Raw genomic sequence first — 19,201 nt, 5'->3', positions numbered from 1 at the left:
TACTAAATAATTCGTACCTCTGACATTCTTTGGAAAATTGTAATGATTAGTAGCTTAATTGGTTGAGAATTAATGCCACTGAAGAACTAATGTCTAAAAGTAGAAACATAACATAGAAAAATTTTTTTAGATATGACAAAGTTGAAGAAACAATTAATTTTTCAACCCATCAATTGCGTGGATATCGCCACTATCAATGTCAAGTAAAAATGATGTCTCCAAATCCTTTAATTTTTTAAAGAAAACGTGTCGGCAGCGGTGTGGCCATTCGGATGCTTCTAAGTCTGACATCATTCAGGCTCATCCCTGATTGGTCGTTCCTAAAGGACATTTTTCTGTTGGGGACTTATTTAAGCCCCTGCTTTAATACTGAGTTTACCAAAAATGAAGATTAAATTGCATGCCCGAACCAAAATTCGACTTTTTGTTTCCCCATAGCTTTTTGCTTTCAAGTCCATATTCCATAATGGTTCACATCTTTTCAAGATATTGACAGTTGCTTACCATTATTTCTTAAACCTTTGTGGGGCCACTTTCCCCTCTTAGTGTACCGCCCTCTCCCCCAGAATGGTATTAGACAATAGTTTCTTGTAATACTTTTGTTTTAATCGATTCGCTCAACGTTCTCCTCAGACATAACAGTATCCTTTATCAACTCGCTTTCAATCGATTCACTTGTGGTAGGCGGAGTAAACAACGGGGGACCCGGCCACGACGGTGTGGAGCAGGGGAGCAGCTGGGACGACGGTCTTCACCAGGGGAGCAGAATGCACTGTGTGGACCAGAGGAGCAGAGTGGACAGTGTGGAGCAGGGGAGCAGCTGGGACGACGGTCTTGACCAGGGGAGCAGCATGCACTGTATGGACCACTGGGGCGGCAGGCACGATGGTCTTGACCAAAGGAGCAGCCGGGACGACGGTCTGGTGGACGACAGGAGCGGCTGCATAGGTGACGACTGGAGCCACTGGCACCTTGCGCACCAGGTTTACGTTGCTCTGGTGGGTGATGGCCGAGGAGGCGCTGTGATCCACATAGGCGGTCTTGGTCAGCACCGCGGGCTGGACGTACGAGTGCGTCTCGGCGATGAGGCCAGGAGCAGCGGCAGCCACGGCCAGAAGAGCAAAGAAGGCAACCTGTGGGTCACGAGAGGTTTGAATACTCGTATTAGGATGCATGTTCTATTCCCTGATAGATATCCTGATGGACTTACGAATTTGAACATTTTTGGAGGAGGTTTGTGCTTTGATGGGTGAATCGATTGCAACTGATGATGATGACGGGCCAAAGTGCTGGCTTTTATAGTTGGCCAGCCTCAGCCCAAGTCCCAGCCCCAGCCCCAGCTTCGATTGTTTGTCGCTAAGTACTTCGAAGCCTGAACTTGAGCCCCGCAACCGGTTTGGGTTTTAGATATTGTGTGTGTTTCGGATCGGGCTTGAATTTGGGCCCTGACTTTGGTTGAGTCTTACTTCTGAGTAAGGGGGCTATCGGAGACGCAGTTCATTTAGTGACCTAGGCTCGCTCTGCCTGCGCTCTGCCTGCGCTCTGCCTGCGCTTTGCCTCAGTGCCTTTTGTGTGGGTGAGGAAGTGGATTCTGGAAGCTGCAGACAAGACAAGAAAAGAAAAGGCATCCCAATCAATCGACAAGGGGCCAACCAGTAATTGGCCTTAGCGACGGCGGTCGCTTACGCAAATGATGGGGGAGTGAACATACTCGAGCACTCGGTAGTGCAGAGTGCGTGGGTTGCGGCTTATCCGTGCACTTGCCCTCCGTTTGCGGAGCGTCGTCTTCGTCTTTGCTGTGGCGTCTTTCCATCGCAGCGAGTACGAGGAGGGGTGTGTATCCTGTTTGGCGTGCGTAATTGAGTTGCATTCACATCCCGTTGACAGTTTTATGACAGAATTCTCAGGGAATCGCCCCACCCTCTGTTTCTGTATCTGACTTCTGTATTTGCCTCCGCCTCTGCCCCTGCCTTCTTCTGTGGCGCTGCTGCTAAAGGACGTGCGTCTCTCGCTGTGCGGTGTGCCTCATCAATTGAAGGAAGCTCCGACTGAATTATGTGACGTTCAGACCTTTAACCACATAACGTTTGATTAGGTTAAGTTGCGTCTCTCTAATGAAGGAATAAATGGAATGTGCAATCGATAAGAGACACTTAAGGAACGAGAAACAGGAAAACAGGTAAAGGTTACGACAAAGTTCTTGCGAAATAACGGGACGATGTTTAGGCTTTGCGTCTAGACAGACAGGTCAGAACTCTCACCATGGACGGTATTGCCTTCATGGCAGAGCATTTCTCGATTTTCTTCTGAATAGAGATGATTCATAATACTTTAAGTCAAAGGATGCTTCCCAGAACAAACAGTCGTACGAGTAATAACCATCCCATTGAACACTCAACGCTTGACCCAAATCAGAACTCCCGAAACCCTCGACAATGATATACTCGTATGCTGTGCCCTTCATTAAAAGGGCATAAACAAAAGCGAAACAAATTATACGAGTATGTACCAGTATCCATCCATCCCCATGTGCATTCAAATTGGATTGCAACACATCGACAGATCCAGTTGATGATTGCGGAGTGGCGTGGCTCAAGTGATTCATGGCCGAAAGGCCGTACAGCTCTACAGCTACCAACTGCAGCAGCAAAGGCAGCAGCAGCAAAGGCGGCAGCTGTTAAGTACCCTTTTGGAGTGTCAGATAAAGACTCCAGACAGAGTCACAGACGCAGATTCGGTCGGTCCCTATGTCAAGGTTACCCACTGGACAAGCCCCACGCGCATTTAACCCACAATTTGTGTTGGCTTGTCTTGTTGTTGTTGCTGTTGGGGCTTTTCGGGGCTCGACTTGAGTCGACAGTTACACGTACTCAAGATAAGCATCGCATCGGGTCGTAATGTGGAAAATGAATAGCCAGAAAATTATTTCTGTTTCCTCAAGAGTTGTGCTCGTAAATCCAAATTTTATGGAGTGTTTGTGTCTTTTATGGGTATGGGTATGGGTATGGATATGGGTATGGATATGGGTAGGGGTATGTACTACATATTAATTATCCAAGAAAGAGCCGAACTTTTGCAGGACAACCGAAGACAGAGAGAAAGGTCTGGTGTCTAGGGATCACTGATCTGTACAGGTCGTGTTATCTATTCAAGTCTGTTCAATTCAGTGATTGGCTATGGGCTATGTAGGCCCGTTGTTAGACCTTCGGCTAATAGAGCATATCATTTGTCATATTTTTCGCTTGACATTTTGGCACTATTTACTCGTATATAAACGGGTGGTAGGCCTCGATGGGCTATGAGTTCTTACTGGAGTTTCGCAGTGGCAAATTCAAACTAAGACTAGATCCAATACCCAATTGCTTCAACATGCATCGAATGGTGAGTTACCCTTTAATTTAAATGGACCCCCTCCCCCGTTACTCATATTTTGCTCCCCTACAAACCCATAGCTGCTGTACACTTTGGTTATCGTCGCCCTCGCTTTGGTCCAGGCCTGCCATCAGATCCATTATAATCTGACATTTCCTGCTGTGAATCAAGTCTGTTCTGAGCTCAGCCTTGGCCAGAGTTTGACGAGGGATCTGTCCACGATGTCGATGTCGTTGTCGGTGTCTCCTCTGGCGCCCAATCTTTGCCGCCATGGGAACCATTTTACGCTGGGGCATTAGTTATTAACCATTAGCCGTGTATTGTTGTTTGCTTTTGTTATTGCTTAAATAAATTGTTTTAAATTATTTATCATAAATCTGAGAGATTGAATATTGTCGGGCTTCTGGAGGGTCCAAGGGTTTCTGGTTTGAGTTCTCTGTTGCAAAACTTTTCGGTCATCTCTTTAATGATTGTAGGAATGGGAGGATAATTTCCATTTGTGTTATATCAGCGACTTGTATGCCAGCATTTGTTTCTTTTCAATACGGATTTTTCTTTCTACTGTGATACCGATTAAACGTATCAAACAGAGGTCAATCAATCTGCTCTTCCATTTCTAAGATACAGATACACTTTGTGTGCTTTGGGGTACCGTCATGCTGCAACATATTGGCTTGCAACATACGAATATTCTTTCTTTATTATTGCATCGATTTTATAACAATTTAAGGGCCTTTAAACTGAAAAGTGCTGAAAATGTATCCATGCATGCTCTCCACTGTACATCTTTTAACAACCATTCTATTTTTGGATAAACATATAAAAAACCATACAAATTTAAGGATGAATAATACTTTCAGTAGATTTATTTAGTTTTCTCATTTAGTGGTTAACAAAAAAAAAAAAAAAAAAAAACAATAATTTAGATTCTAATGATGCAGGGTGTAGGCCAGGGGGGCAGCATGATGCACCACAGTCTTGAGGAGGGGAGCAGAGTGCACAACAGGCACAGAGTGGACCACAGGAGCAGCGTGAACGGTGTGGACGACAGGTGCAGCGTGGTGGACAACGGGCACGGAGTGAACGACGGGAGCAGCATGGACAGCCACGGCGGGAGAAGAGTGGATGGTGGTCTTCAGGACGGGAGCAACCACGGGCTGGATGTATGACTTGCTGTGCACCTGGGTGATGCTCTGATGGGAGACAGCCGAGGGTGCAGAGTGCACCACGGTTCCAACCTTGGCGAGGACGGGCGCATGCACCACATGGTGGGTCTCGATCAGGCCAGCGCTCACAGAGGCGACGAGGAGGGCAACGATGGCAACCTAAGAGAATTGTGGGTTAAGTATGGATGTTGCTTCCAAATCTTCAATTTACTCACGAATTTGAACATTTTTAGTCGGTTTTTGGGTGGTTGTTTTTGGGGGAAACTCAGAGAGATGACTGATGCTGTTGGGATCTGCACGAAGAGCTTTTATAGCAGTCGCCAGCCCCTGCTAAGGGCTCAAACAGCGGCGACCAGCCACCAGCTTCGGCTGCTGGCGAGGTCGTCCACCTTGAGGCGCATTCGACATCCGACAAGTCCACAGCCACTTCGGCATTCGGGTATCAGCACTTCGGAGATCTGCAGCAACCAGCAATCGTAATGAGCTGAGGTCGGTTCGGCTCACGATCTGTTCGGAGACGAAGTCGGGTTATGCTGGGGTGTAGTGAAGGTCAGCGATGTTTTGATTGCCGTCGACTCGAGCGGAGTTTGGTTGGTTCTATAAAAACGGAGTTTGGAGCTCCCAATCATCATCAGTTATCCATCGAATCTTCTCGTGCAAACAAGCAGCAGTCACAGCTACCACAAAATCAACTTCCAAAATGTTCAAATTCGTAAGTTACTTCTGGAAGAAACCTTCCTTTAACTCTATTAACATTTCTCCTTCCCAAAAAGATTGCTATTGTTGCCCTCCTCGTCGCCTCTGTGAGCGCTGGCCTGATCGAGACCCACCATGTGGTGCATGCGCCCGTCCTCGCCAAGGTTGGAACCGTGGTGCACTCTGCACCCTCGGCTGTCTCCCATCAGAGCATCACCCAGGTGCACAGCAAGTCATACATCCAGCCCGTGGTTGCTCCCGTCCTGAAGACCACCATCCACTCTTCTCCCGCCGTGGCTGTACATGCTGCTCCCGTCGTTCACTCCGTGCCCGTTGTCCACCACGCTGCTCCTGTCGTCCACACCGTTCACGCTGCTCCTCTGGTCCACTCTGTGCCCGTGGTCCATCATGCTGCTCCTCTGGCCTACACCCTGCACCATTAAGGAAGTTCTCTGCACACTCCTGGAAATCTTCATTGTGATAGAATATTTACGTTTTTTTTTTTTTTCAATAAATGTTTTTCGTTTCGTCCATAACAAGTTAATTATATAATGTCCTGTACTAGCAGTTTGATGCAACAAATAGGGATTTCGAATTGGTATTCCTATAGAAGCGGAATACGCGATTTAATGTAAATTCTACATGTGTTCTACATGAAATCTACACGTCTCTTCGATGCGATTTTCGTTGCTTACTTTTGGGCTGGACGATAATGGTTCCTTTAAGCCGAGAAAACCAATTGATTTTCGCTCGCTATATACATACATAACAAGTATGTGTAGGTATTTTATTGCTTGAAATGTATTTTAGTTTGTAAACATTTTTTTGTAATTATTTTTTCTCAACTTTGCTGGTTTGCTTTCTTTATAAACAGTGGACAGGATACTCGTAAACTGGTGAAATATTCCGCAGGAAAATGCTTGAGTTTGAGGAGTGGAAGGAGCCTATGGCGGAGTGGGGGTGATGTGTGGCAGACCTGTGTCCGTTTAACCAATCAAAACGGGGCCATGGATGCCATGGACGCTCTTGAGGACCAGCGGCGAAGGATGTACCTGAGTGATGGCCGCATGGGAGATGGCATGGGGCACAACGCTCACCACATGGGGTCCACCGATGATGGTCGGTCCCCAGATTCCGGGTGCCACCAGACCGCCAGGCCACAGACCAGATGGTGCTGGTTCTGGGACAGGAGCAGGAGCAGGAGCAGGAGCTGGGGCGGCAGCAGCCAGGCTAAGGAGAGCGACGAAAACACACTGCAAATGGACAAATTAGATGAAAGATTAGATGGTAAGTCCTCCCTCTCAGAGCCTTTCCCACTTACCAGCTTGAACATTTTGTTGTGTCGATGGTTTGTAACGATTTGACATAGAACTGCACTCTCGACTGTCCTATTTATACGAAACAATCAGAACCGCTGCAGTCGAAGCTCTCTAAATGGGTCGCTCCATCGAATCAGATCAGCCAGCAGCACGCCTCTGCACTCTGCTCTGCATTTGGCCCGGCAACTGCAACAGGCAACAAACACGGTCCACGCTCTATGCACAAGCCAAAGCAAACCAATCCAAACCCTTCCGGGGGCAAGTTCTCGTCTTACATGCACCGCCGGCTCGTACAGGTTCTCCCAGTGGCTGTTCTGTTCTGTTCTCCCCCACTTGACTGGCCACCACTCCAAAGCTATTCGATTTCGCCTTATGATTTATGCAATGCAATGCGAGGCGAGACATGTTTTACGAGTGTCGCAGACCCCTTCCTAGCTCCCAACGCCACAGTTCGTGCTATACGGCATACACTTGACACTGTTGCATGAGACGCATGAGACGTCTCACAATTAAGCAGACAAATAAATACTCGTACTCAAGCAAAATATCTACTTAGCAATAGGAGAGTCTCAAAAGAATCGACTAAAGCGGCTTGGCGGCTTGTCGGTTTACTCTGGTTTAGGTTCCCTGCTCTTTGCACTTTCGGCTTGCATAAATTACGTCCCCAAGTTGGCGAAACGGTGATTAATGTGCCTCGCCAGTCCCAGTGGACTCGCCTCGGGGCTCAGCCAATCGCCAGAGATTGGCTCAGATGTTTGTCTTGTGCAATAGTGCGACACTTGCACATCAGACACATTTTTATCGCTTCACCGTCGTCATCGAGAGTCGGCAGCTATTATTGTACCTAATAATATATAGTTGCCATGGGTATCAGCAGGGGGAAGATGTACCAGCAGTCAGGAATAGAGGAATACAGAAACCGAGAACATATTCTATAGTTAGATATTTTCACATGGATGTGGCATTAAGTGTTCTGTAAATGCCTGCTGCTTCTGGTCTTTATCTTAAGCTCAAGCTTTTATGTAGCAGAAAAAGGTTTGTTCAATGGAAAATGTAGAAAATCGACTCTTAATCAGTTCTCAAGCATCTAATGCCCAACACTGCTAGTGTGACCGTGCCACCACTTCCTCTCGGGGTCTCCACTTCACCTTTTTCTCCATTTGTTTGCGTACATTTAACGAGCTACCGAATCACGTGCCTGAGAAATCATTCAAAGACCGCAGTCACCTTGCCAAATAAATTATTGATTTATTTTATTTTGCTTGCCTCGTTTGCCGGTCAGCGAACCATGGAATCGAGCAGAAATTGCCCAAAACAATAACCGATTTGCGGCTAATTTAACCGATGAAAAGACAAGCCCAAAACAGAAACCGAATAGTTTTTCAGGGTTACGGCGAGCTTGTAGACTTGATTGATATTGATTTTGATTTGTTTTTAATACACCAAACAAGGAAGCATTACAAAAAAAAAAATAAAACAGAGGCTTAGTTCTTAGCTATGGGAATGAATAAATAGCATGATCGTGAATCACAAATGATCCCCCTTAACTACGCCTCTACGCCACTACCGAACCCATGAACTATTAAATTTATTACAAATTGGCAATTTCTAATTGATGTTTATGTCACATTAAATGCTTGCGACTCTCATTAGCTTATTCTTATGGCAATGTTTGTCGATTCAGTTGATTCTGAATGGGAATAATCGCTGAGCGGAACCAGTGTTTGCTGTGTGGGGTTAAAAATACACGTACTCGTACTCGTACTCGTGCCTGGGGCAATTTGCATTTGCTTATGCAAAAAGTTGTGTAAATTGCAAAAGCACAAAAGATTTGAACTTGAACAGCGTAGCCAGCCCAGCCCTTCAGGCCTTCAGGATGTGCTTACAAAACCGAATCATTTGCAACAGAAGTGGCAGGCAGCATTAACCATTTATCACTTCGCTTGGCCAACACCTCTGCTCCCCCGTCCCCATCTCCATCCAGGGAGAGACCTAGTCCGCAGGCAGCACATGTGCTTATGCACTGATTTGCATAACACAGCAAATGCATTTGCTTGCCACATGAAGAGGCAACGTGTCACCATTGTCGCCATGGGAAATGTGCCATTCAATCCATCCCATCCCAAAGCTGTCTGTCGATGTCTGTCTCTGCTGGTGTGGTGTGGTTTGTCTGTCTGGTCTGTCAGCGTTAAAGTATCGAATGGTTTTTTCGGTTGATGGTGATTACATGCTAATTATGTCACCCGCTTTAGGGAAATATTTTATGCGGTTGCACGAATAAGCCCTCATTTAGACGAGAGTCGGACGTCACTGCGCGTATCCATTACAGAGACATATTTTCAATTTAGATATTGTATCTTGTATCTTTTATATACACATAATCAACACTAATATAAACAGAGGGAGTAGCATATCCATCCAGCAGTTTGCATCGCAATCAGCAGTCGATACACACATACATCACAGCATCCATCATCATTCATGATTTGCAGTAGCAGTATCGTATCTGTAGCATCCTATTCGTTCTTCGTTCCTTGTTCTCAGTTTTCATTCATCATTCGCGATCATTCAGCAGTCAGAGTGGCGGTGCGGCGATCAGTGGAGATGGTAGTCGTGGAAGTCATGGAAGTCATGGTGATGGTGCAGATGGAACGGATCGTACGGGTGATAGGCCTTGAAGATGGGAGCCGGGTGGTAGGCCTTGATGATGGGGGGATGCACTACAGTCTTCACCAACGTAGGCAGCACCACCGGCTTGATGATGTGATGGGGCACGCTGTGCACCACCGTGGAGCTCTGGTGGGAGACGGCGGCAGGCAGGTGCACGATCTTGGCCACATGGAGGGGCTCCACATGGTGGTGGTGGTGCGGGTACAGCGGGTATTCCGGATAGTGGTGATGGTGTCCGTGCAGGTAGCCAGGACGTGCTGCGGCCAGGGCGCACATGGAAAGAAGCGACAGTAGCTATAGGCGAAAGGATGGAATCCTTTTAGTTAGTTATCCTTAGAGAGGGGCGCATCCTTACCAGTTTCATCATGCTGTGGGTGGGTAATCCTTGGTGGTGGGTCTCGGCGACTTGCTGCTTGCAACTGATGCCACTCAATGGTGCAGCGGTGTCTTTTATTCACTTGCCACCTTACACCGCCGGCTACCTACCCACCGCCAACAGCTGGCATCTATGCCACAGATGCAGATGCTCTCGTTGCTGCAACTGCACAAGCTCCCAACTCCAGTCGCCTCGTTGCCATATCCGTTGACGCTGCCGGCTGCGACTTCAATGTTGTGGAACTTGGGTTTTTGCATCCGCAGTTGCCGTTGTAATTGCACCTCGTTTCGTTTACATTTCAATTGTTGTTGTTGCCAGAGCTGCTGCTGCAACTGCTGCTGCTGCTGCTGTCTGCCGTCTGCCTTTTCGCATAGAGTTTTGTCAAACGCCGCATTGTTCGACTCGCTTCGTGTCTGCGACGATCCATCCATCCATCCATCGACCCCTTTCAATCCAAAGCGCTGAACTCTGCCTTGCTGGGGTTCAATCTGGTGTCAGATCAATCCAGCTGTGCTCTTGGTTTGATACTCTTCCTTTTGAATGTCCGTTAGATTGATATTTGTGTCCTAACAGGGAATATTTTGTTAAAATTACTCATTGTTTATCTTTCACTCACCTTAGTTAACAGCGATATGTCATTAACCTAATTATCATGTAATTAACATATGATACATCGATACCAGCTATCGCCCTTGAACTGTTATCGGTAATATTAACATTTGATGTATCGATATCAGATTAAGGTTTACATAAGCTCAAAGCTCTTCTTCTTCTGTTACAAACCCATTCTCACAGCTAATCTACCTCTTTATTTTACAGAGTGCCGTGTTTGTGTGTTTTCATTCGTTTCTGGTAAGTTTTATAATAATATCCCAGCGATTGTGCTGTTCTCGATGTTTTGTCTACAGCAATTGGCAATAGTAATTGTTGCTGCTTCTGCTTATGCTGCAGATTAGCCTGGCAGCTCGCTTGCTCCGTTAGACTGCAAGCTGCAGCATACCAATGTGCTTCGATGTGTGTGTGTGCTTGTGTTTGTGTAATCTATGCCACTATTGTGACCTTCACTTGTTCAACCTGCAAATGGTTGTTGGTTTTTCTGTATTGTATGTATTTTTTTTCGGGCTTTCTGCATTTTTTCCTCGTGTATTTTTTGGTCAGCGGAAATTCACACTTGGCAATTTAATTGTTCCGTTCTTATGTTCCACTGTTCTACTGATTTTGTCTTGCAAATTAGTTGTGTGCCGTGTTGTGTGTCTATGTTATCTTTTCTTTTTGTCTGTGAATGTGCCATAAAAAGTGGCTCGACTCGTATCTGGGGTCTCTGTGTGAGAATTGAGATCTACTCGAAGATACATGGTTGTGTGTATGTTTTTGCCTGGCTTCATTTGTCTGCCATTGATTGTGATATTTAAGGCTTCCAAGTGTGCCCTGTCATCGACTGGAAAAGTTCATGAACGGCAGCGGAATGAGCAGCAGTGGAAGCTCCGTTCTCCGTTTTCCTCGCTCCGCTCCATGGCAAACTAGAACACTCGACTTTAAGCGGGCTTCGAGCACGAGCTCATTAGAATGCCGTTTGATATTTTGACAGGCAACACAACCTCCGCAAGTGCTGAAATGTCAGCTTTGAGAATCGGCTCGGCCGAGTGGTCGAGTCGTAAATTAATCATGATTTGCATTCAGCCTGGCAAATATTTGCACAACAATTCGCGGCAGTCTCCCTGGTTGCCCAGTCTCCCGATCTCCAGGTCTCCAGTCGCAGCACTAGCACTCCCCAAAAAAGCAGAAACCCAAAGAAAACGAAACGAAAATGAATTCAATTGCCTGGCTTATCTGGACCAGGAAGCACTGCATCTGCATCTGCAGCGAAACTAGTTGCAGCGTGTTGCAAGCGGCGCCCAGATCTGCTTTGGGAGGGGCCGGACCCTAGCTTCGATTCAGTTCAGTGGGTTAGTAGGGGCTACGGCTGCCCATAATAATTGTCGGCAGTCCGTGACAGCAATCTTCGCTATGGCATCTCTTCGGCATCACAGATATGTATGTTTTTTCAATGTTAATGCAATTAAATTCTGAGTTAGGCGATCAGGCAACGACCAAGTCCAAGCATCCGCTGACGCAGTGCCTCCAATTGGAAGCCGATGGCATAGCAGAGAATGCCGCAGCCAAATTGATGGACACATCTGACCTTAGCCGAACAGTGGACACTTGGCCACGCGGCCACTTGGCCACCTGCCGCCGATCGCACATTGAGTATACGCCAGAGTGGCCGCCACTTCATGCTGAGACCTGCTGGAACGTAATTACTCGAGGGGGTAAAGTCTTGAAATGAATTTTCTATATGCAAGCAAGCACCTTTTACGAGTATTATTATGGTCGCTCTACTTGCCTACCCCAGCGGGCGCCGTTGCAGTTGCAGTTGTAGTTGCAGCTGCAGCACATTTCTCACCCGTTTCCATTTGCGTAATGCTCCTTTTAGCCAGAGCAACAGACCAACTCCCTGACTGACTGACTCACTGACTGACTGACTGCCGCTTGGCGGATCTGACATCTGAGTGAACTGTGCCAAAACAGAGTTCCAAAATATCCAGGACAGGTCGCCTCAATCTTTGGCCGAAAAGTGTGGCAACTGCAGCCACTCGCTGGCAAGCGCCAGAGCACTTCGAACCCCCCAAAAACATATTCAATTTCATGCAACATAATGGCCATCTAATTTGGGGTCTTGATTGGTGTGTTACTTGCGATGGCAGGAATGCTTTTGTGCTTAAAGTTTATGGATAACTAAATGGGTTTGTGGGATGGGAAAAGGAAAGGAATGATTAGAGTGGAAATATATTTACTTAGAGGGTTGTTAATTTGGTTTGTTCATAAAAGAACAAGAGCCGAACGTTCTACTTCATTGCCTCTTTGGTATTTGGCTCATTTGACTTATTTTTTCCACCTGAATAGCACTCATTACTTCCTCATCTAAAAATTACTTGTATTGCTTACAATTTCATTCAGTTTCCCGATTCTGTACGTTCGTTTCTATAACGACCTTCGAGGCAATTAACTCTAGAATAATGACAAAGACAATTGGAGAACTGAAAAACCCACCGACGGACAGAGAAGTGATGACGTCTCTTGAACTGTCAATATCTTGTTCTTTCTCCGATATGTAATTGATCTTTAAGCGCGGCTTAATTGTGGTTCATTATACCCAGTTCCACTGAGATCAACGCGAATCGACTTTAATTAATAGCGAAATTGAGTTTGGTGCTAAGCGCCATCGATAAGGGGTAATCGAGAGCCACGGTCTCGAGAGCTGGGGAACTGGTTCCCTCCATGATAATTGGCCACAATATCTCGCTGTTGTTGCTATTGTTCGTGTTATGCAATGCAGAGGCAGAGGCAGAACTGTCACTTAGCAGCCGTAAGGTGGCCACAAGGCGTACATTACCCCCAGACAACACACCGAACAAGATCCCAGAGGAGATACTACCACAGAGGTGGCTGGAGGTTGGCGGAGGTTTGCGGAGGTTGGGACACCGCACAGCACAACACAAACAGAGCCCGGATATGGCCAAGGAATTTACCTGAAATAGAAATCTATTAAAAGTCGCTCAAGAATTTCGGCTAACAAAGCCATTCGATGCGGAGCAGGCCGCAGCAGATCGGAGGTAAGGGAGTTGTGTCGCCAGATCGAAACGAAACGAAGCGAAGCATTCATTAATCATGCTAAAAACTGCTGACAAATCACCATAACGGCGGCAAATACTCGCACAACTCTACTTGAACCAACACAACGAAAGTACAGTTGTGCTCGCGTCCCAATGTGTGTGTGTGGTGTGTGCGCCTGCGCAAAAGACACTTGGGCAATCGCAATCGATGTTTGCTTATTACACAAAGCGGAACTCCAGAGCCCGACCCAGAGACCAGTCCCGAGACCTGAGACCCGAGACCGAGCGCTGTTCTATAGTATGTGGGTTGGGTTATCGCTCGCTCGTTCGTACTATATAGGCATTGTTATGCCAGACAATTGCAATCCAAGATTAGCATAACCAGAAACTGGTATCCAGAAAGGAAAGGAGTCTTGGAGCTGTCCAAAGGGGAATAATCACAGTTCCAGTATGTTGGGAATCAAGGGAACAATAATACGTACAGAATGAAGAATGAATGAGAACTCTCTGAAAGCAACAGTGGATATAATAACATGACAAACTTGTTTTGGCTGTTCTGGCTGAAAATATGAAGAAATTCATTTTCATTTCGTTCAGCATTTGCCGGCTGGCCTACGTGAGGGGCCCACAAATAAGCCCCCAACTTTGTCCACATTCCTTTCTCAATCTCTGACGATTACCGCCTGCGATGGCCTTCTTTGAGTCGGAGACGTGGTTCCGACCATGAAAGATACACACGTACACGCAAGTGCGTTCGTTCACATTGAACTTGGGCCACTTTTGGGGCCTGGTGTGTCTGGTGTGGCTGCTGTGCGTGCGTGTCGCAGGTATGAAATACAAGTGCGAGTACAAGACATTTTCACGGTCAACTTTGAGGAAAATGACAGAGCGAACAGCATTTTTGCGACGACTTTGGCTGGCAGAGAAGTGATGCAAGTGCTGGCCGCTGACCGACTGCCCGAGTGGGCCAAATGGTCAGCATGGACTAGCGCAATACCAGACGGCAACGGCAATAGCAGCAAGAGCCAAGACACTTTATTTTGACTGGTTTGTTTTTTTTTTTTGCAACCTAATGGGGTCCGAAGTCTTTGGCGGACAGTGGGCAGTGGCCAGTGGGCAGGGGACTTGGGCGGGGTTTTGAAAACCGTAACCGAAGACAAAGGCGAATCAGCTGCTGTTGCACATGCAAACTTTGCCACTTGGCGCCTCCCTGGCCCCACTCTGCTCTGCTCTCTGGAGTGTTCGCTGCCGTTGGCGTTATTTTTCAGCTTTTCTTAACGATGGCGATGGAGGAAAAACGAAATACAACAAAAAATTATTATTATTGTGTTTTCTGCACTTTTAGATTCGGTTTTTCTTCTTGACGTGACGGCTGCTGCACATGGTTGGATTCGGATTCGGATTTTGGGAGTATAAAAGCCGGCGCGGATTTGGAGTATGCAACACAACCCAGCGAGGCGTCCACACAGACCCACAGTTCATACTTCAGCCAATAGCTAGCGCTTCAGAATCGCAAGGATTAGCAAAATGCACAAGTTGGTAAGTCGATCAATCCCTCCCTAAGCTCTTCTCGGTTTCTCCTTCTCACCATCATCCGCTGCTTTCAGGTGGTGTTCTTCGCTCTGCTCGCCGTGGTTGCTGCCCGTCCGGGTTACCTGGGTCTAGACCCCTGGAGCTATGCCGCTCCTGCGATCCATTATGAGCCGGCCCTGGCCAAGGTGGGCGCCATCGTGAAGACCATTCCCAGTGCCGTATCCCACCAGAGCATTAGCCAGGTGCACAGCTCGGCCCACATCATCCAGCCGATTGTGGCTCCGGTCCTGAAGACCTACTCTGCCCCCATCATCAAGACCTACGCGGCTCCGGCTCTGCACACAACACTCCTGTCGCCCTCGTGGGCCGGCCATGGCTGGGCCCCATCCTGGTAAAGTGATCCCGTCGACATCCGGGACGGCAGTGCGTGGGCTAGCAACTACTCCCCAGATCCAATGGAAATTGTCCTTCTCTTTCCTTTAATGTTGTCTTTCCTTCATTCTTTCACGTTTTGACTGATGTAAATAAATCCATGTTTCATGCTCAGAAAAACCTTCGGTATTTTATTCATGTATGCGGATCATCTTCCTTGCAAAGGACATTGCAGGAGCGGATCTCGACCGTGGGTTTGTAAATCTGGTCGCGAAGGAGCAGGGGCGCTCAGAATTGTCCAGATCGACTAAAAAATAGCCGAGCTATAACGCTAACAGACCAATATCCGTATTGTCCTTGATGTCGATTGCAAATAATTAATGTAATTTTTTCAGGTGCCAATCGGTTGGCAGGACTCTCCCGATCACGAAAAGACATGCCACGCCCCGATCGGCCGCCCTACAGCCGAGATATAGCGTACAGAAGAAACCAGTATTTGCATGATATGCAAATCCTTATCTTCGGAAGGCTATATCTCAGACAAATAGGGCCAGATCGGGGCAGGACCAACTGTCCCAGGATCGGGAGGGTCCAGACTGTCGAACGGCATCAAAATCTCGACTAAAAAAACGGGGCCGATTTTTGGCAAATTCAATGATGGTTACATCATGATTTTTTGAGAAAATCGTGATGGAATGGATGTCCTTTTTTCTGGTGCCAATCGGTTGGCAGGACTCTCCCGGTCACGACAAGGCATGCCACGCCCTGATCGGCCGCCGTATAGCTGAGATATAGCTTGCAGAAAAAAACAGTATTTACATGATGTGCATATCCAAAGCTTCCGAAGGCTATATCTCAGACAAATAGGGCCAGATCGTGGCAGGACCAACTGTCCCAGGATCGGGAGGGTACAGACTGTCGAACGGCATCAAAATCTCGACTAAAAAAACGGGGCCGATTTTTGGCAAATTCAATGATGGTTACATCATGATTTTTTGAGAAAATCGTGATGGAATGGATGTCCTTTTTTCTGGTGCCAATCGGTTGGCAGGACTCTCCCGGTCACGACAAGGCATGCCACGCCCTGATCGGCCGCCGTATAGCTGAGATATAGCTTGCAGAAAAAAACAGTATTTACATGATGTGCATATCCAAAGCTTCCGAAGGCTATATCTCAGACAAATAGGGCCAGATCGTGGCAGGACCAACTGTCCCAGGATCGGGAGGGTACAGACTGTCGAACGGCATCAAAATCTCGACTAAAAAAACGGGGCCGATTTTTGGCAAATTCAATGATGGTTACATCATGATTTTTTGAGAAAATCGTGATGGAATGGATGTCCTTTTTTCTGGTGCCAATCGGTTGGCAGGACTCTCCCGGTCACGAAAAGACATGCCACGCCCCGATCGGCCGCCCTACAGCCGAGATATAGCGTACAGAAGAAACCAGTATTTGCATGATATGCAAATCCTTATCTTCGGAAGGCTATATCTCAGACAAATAGGGCCAGATCGGGGCAGGACCAACTGTCCCAGGATCGGGAGGGTCCAGACTGTCGAACGGCATCAAAATCTCGACTAAAAAAACGGGGCCGATTTTTGGCAAATTCAATGATGGTTACATCATGATTTTTTGCGAAAATCGTGATGGAATGGATGTCCTTTTTTCTGGTGCCAATCGGTTGGCAGGACTCTCCCGGTCACGACAAGGCATGCCACGCCCTGATCGGCCGCCGTATAGCTGAGATATAGCTTGCAGAAGAAACCAGTATTTGCATGATATGCAAATCCTTATCTTCGGAAGGCTATATCTCAGACAAATAGGGCCAGATCGGGGCAGGACCAACTGTCCCAGGATCGGGAGGGTCCAGACTGTCGAACGGCATCAAAATCTCGACTAAAAAAACGGGGCCGATTTTTGGCAAATTCAATGATGGTTACATCATGATTTTTTGCGAAAATCGTGATGGAATGGATGTCCTTTTTTCTGGTGCCAATCGGTTGGCAGGACTCTCCCGGTCACGAAAAGACATGCCACGCCCCGATCGGCCGCCCTACAGCCGAGATATAGCGTACAGAAGAAACCAGTATTTGCATGATGTGCAAATCCAAAGCTTCCGAAGGCTATATCTCAGACAAATAGGGCCAGATAGTGGCAGGACCAACTGTCCCAGGATCGGGAGGGTCCAGACTGTCGAACGGCATCAAAATCTCGACTAAAAAAACGGGGCCGATTTTTGGCAAATTCAATGATGGTTACATCATGATTTTTTGCGAAAATCGTGATGGAATGGATGTCCTTTTTTCTGGTGCCAATCGGTTGGCAGGACTCTCCCGGTCACGACAAGGCATGCCACGCCCTGATCGGCCGCCGTGTAGCTGAGATATAGCTTGCAGAAAAAACCAGTATTTGCATGATATGCAAATCCTTATCTTCGGAAGGCTATATCTCAGACAAATAGGGCCAGATCGGGGCAGGACCAACTGTCCCAGGATCGGGAGGGTCCAGACTGTCGAACGGCATCAAAATCTCGACTAAAAAAACGGGGCCGATTTTTGGCAAATTCAATGATGGTTACATCATGATTTTTTGCGAAAATCGTGATGGAATGGATGTCCTTTTTTCTGGTGCCAATCGGTTGGCAGGACTCTCCCGGTCACGACAAGGCATGCCACGCCCTGATCGGCCGCCGTATAGCTGAGATATAGCTTGCAGAAAAAACCAGTATTTGCATGATATGCAAATCCTTATCTTCGGAAGGCTATATCTCAGACAAATAGGGCCAGATCGGGGCAGGACCAACTGTCCCAGGATCGGGAGGGTCCAGACTGTCGAACGGCATCAAAATCTCGACTAAAAAAACGGGGCCGATTTTTGGCAAATTCAATGATGGTTACATCATGATTTTTTGCGAAAATCGTGATGGAATGGATGTCCTTTTTTCTGGTGCCAATCGGTTGGCAGGACTCTCCCGGTCACGAAAAGACATGCCACGCCCCGATCGGCCGCCCTACAGCCGAGATATAGCGTACAGAAGAAACCAGTATTTGCATGATGTGCAAATCCAAAGCTTCCGAAGGCTATATCTCAGACAAATAGGGCCAGATAGTGGCAGGACCAACTGTCCCAGGATCGGGAGGGTCCAGACTGTCGAACGGCATCAAAATCTCGACTAAAAAAACGGGGCCGATTTTTGGCAAATTCAATGATGGTTACATCATGATTTTTTGCGAAAATCGTGATGGAATGGATGTCCTTTTTTCTGGTGCCAATCGGTTGGCAGGACTCTCCCGGTCACGACAAGGCATGCCACGCCCTGATCGGCCGCCGTGTAGCTGAGATATAGCTTGCAGAAAAAACCAGTATTTGCATGATATGCAAATCCTTATCTTCGGAAGGCTATATCTCAGACAAATAGGGCCAGATCGGGGCAGGACCAACTGTCCCAGGATCGGGAGGGTCCAGACTGTCGAACGGCATCAAAATCTCGACTAAAAAAACGGGGCCGATTTTTGGCAAATTCAATGATGGTTACATCATGATTTTTTGCGAAAATCGTGATGGAATGGATGTCCTTTTTTCTGGTGCCAATCGGTTGGCAGGACTCTCCCGGTCACGACAAGGCATACCACGCCCTGATCGGCCGCCGTATAGCTGAGATATAGCTTGCAGAAAAAACCAGTATTTGCATGATATGCATATCCAAAGCTTCCGAAGGCTATATCTCAGACAAATAGGGCCAGATCGTGGCAGGACCAACTGTCCCAGGATCGGGAGGGTCCAGACTGTCGAACGGCATCAAAATCTCGACTAAAAAAACGGGGCCGATTTTTGGCAAATTCAATGATGGTTACATCATGATTTTTTGCGAAAATCGTGATGGAATGGATGTCCTTTTTTCTGGTGCCAATCGGTTGGCAGGACTCTCCCGGTCACGAAAAGACATGCCACGCCCCGATCGGCCGCCCTACAGCCGAGATATAGCGTACAGAAGAAACCAGTATTTGCATGATGTGCAAATCCAAAGCTTCCGAAGGCTATAT

General features: G+C 47.2%; 7 protein-coding genes across 7 annotated transcripts; 3 read left to right on the top strand and 4 right to left on the bottom strand.

Moving 5' to 3' along the window:
• Positions 1 to 594: 594 nt before the first annotated feature.
• Positions 595 to 1,222, bottom strand: LOC113566358 (cuticle protein 16.5). Its single transcript, XM_026991656.1, has 2 exons — positions 1,211 to 1,222; positions 595 to 1,133 (listed from the first exon to the last, which is right to left on the bottom strand). The coding sequence occupies exons 1-2, from the start codon at positions 1,220 to 1,222 to the stop codon at positions 672 to 674; spliced, it is 474 nt and encodes a 157-aa protein (XP_026847457.1). The 3' UTR covers positions 595 to 671.
• A 1,954-nt stretch (positions 1,223 to 3,176) lies between these two features.
• Positions 3,177 to 3,671, top strand: LOC113566340. Its single transcript, XM_026991587.1, is given in 4 exon segments — positions 3,177 to 3,185; positions 3,324 to 3,356; positions 3,358 to 3,381; positions 3,453 to 3,671. Coding segments are annotated over 4 exon segments (285 nt in total).
• A 630-nt stretch (positions 3,672 to 4,301) lies between these two features.
• On the bottom strand, positions 4,302 to 4,814 carry LOC6599875 (pupal cuticle protein Edg-84A). Its single transcript, XM_002024893.2, has 2 exons — positions 4,754 to 4,814; positions 4,302 to 4,697 (listed from the first exon to the last, which is right to left on the bottom strand). Exons 1-2 carry the CDS (start codon positions 4,763 to 4,765, stop codon positions 4,302 to 4,304), a joined length of 408 nt encoding a protein of 135 aa, XP_002024929.1. The 5' UTR covers positions 4,766 to 4,814.
• A 410-nt stretch (positions 4,815 to 5,224) lies between these two features.
• On the top strand, positions 5,225 to 5,907 carry LOC6599876. Its single transcript, XM_002024894.2, has 2 exons — positions 5,225 to 5,250; positions 5,312 to 5,907. The coding sequence occupies exons 1-2, from the start codon at positions 5,239 to 5,241 to the stop codon at positions 5,675 to 5,677; spliced, it is 378 nt and encodes a 125-aa protein (XP_002024930.2). The 5' UTR covers positions 5,225 to 5,238; the 3' UTR covers positions 5,678 to 5,907.
• A 70-nt stretch (positions 5,908 to 5,977) lies between these two features.
• LOC6599877 (neuropeptide-like 3) lies at positions 5,978 to 6,626 on the bottom strand. Its single transcript, XM_002024895.2, has 2 exons — positions 6,556 to 6,626; positions 5,978 to 6,487 (listed from the first exon to the last, which is right to left on the bottom strand). The coding sequence occupies exons 1-2, from the start codon at positions 6,565 to 6,567 to the stop codon at positions 6,221 to 6,223; spliced, it is 279 nt and encodes a 92-aa protein (XP_002024931.1). The 5' UTR covers positions 6,568 to 6,626; the 3' UTR covers positions 5,978 to 6,220.
• A 2,307-nt stretch (positions 6,627 to 8,933) lies between these two features.
• LOC6599878 (uncharacterized histidine-rich protein DDB_G0274557) lies at positions 8,934 to 10,055 on the bottom strand. The gene is made up of 2 exons (XM_002024896.2): positions 9,579 to 10,055; positions 8,934 to 9,517 (listed from the first exon to the last, which is right to left on the bottom strand). Exons 1-2 carry the CDS (start codon positions 9,588 to 9,590, stop codon positions 9,149 to 9,151), a joined length of 381 nt encoding a protein of 126 aa, XP_002024932.1. The 5' UTR covers positions 9,591 to 10,055; the 3' UTR covers positions 8,934 to 9,148.
• Positions 10,056 to 13,089: 3,034 nt separating this feature from the next.
• On the top strand, positions 13,090 to 15,331 carry LOC6599879. Its single transcript, XM_002024897.2, has 3 exons — positions 13,090 to 13,252; positions 14,598 to 14,791; positions 14,860 to 15,331. Exons 2-3 carry the CDS (start codon positions 14,780 to 14,782, stop codon positions 15,178 to 15,180), a joined length of 333 nt encoding a protein of 110 aa, XP_002024933.1. The 5' UTR covers positions 13,090 to 13,252; positions 14,598 to 14,779; the 3' UTR covers positions 15,181 to 15,331.
• The last annotated feature ends 3,870 nt before the right edge of the window (positions 15,332 to 19,201 follow it).

Source organism: Drosophila persimilis, unplaced genomic scaffold (assembly GCF_003286085.1).
Source record: "Drosophila persimilis strain 14011-0111.01,24,50 unplaced genomic scaffold, DperRS2 tig00000676-arrow-arrow-pilon, whole genome shotgun sequence".
Lineage (NCBI taxonomy): Eukaryota > Metazoa > Arthropoda > Insecta > Diptera > Drosophilidae > Drosophila > Drosophila persimilis.
Note: the sequence above shows the minus strand (reverse complement) of the source record. Positions and strands in the feature narration are given on the sequence as shown.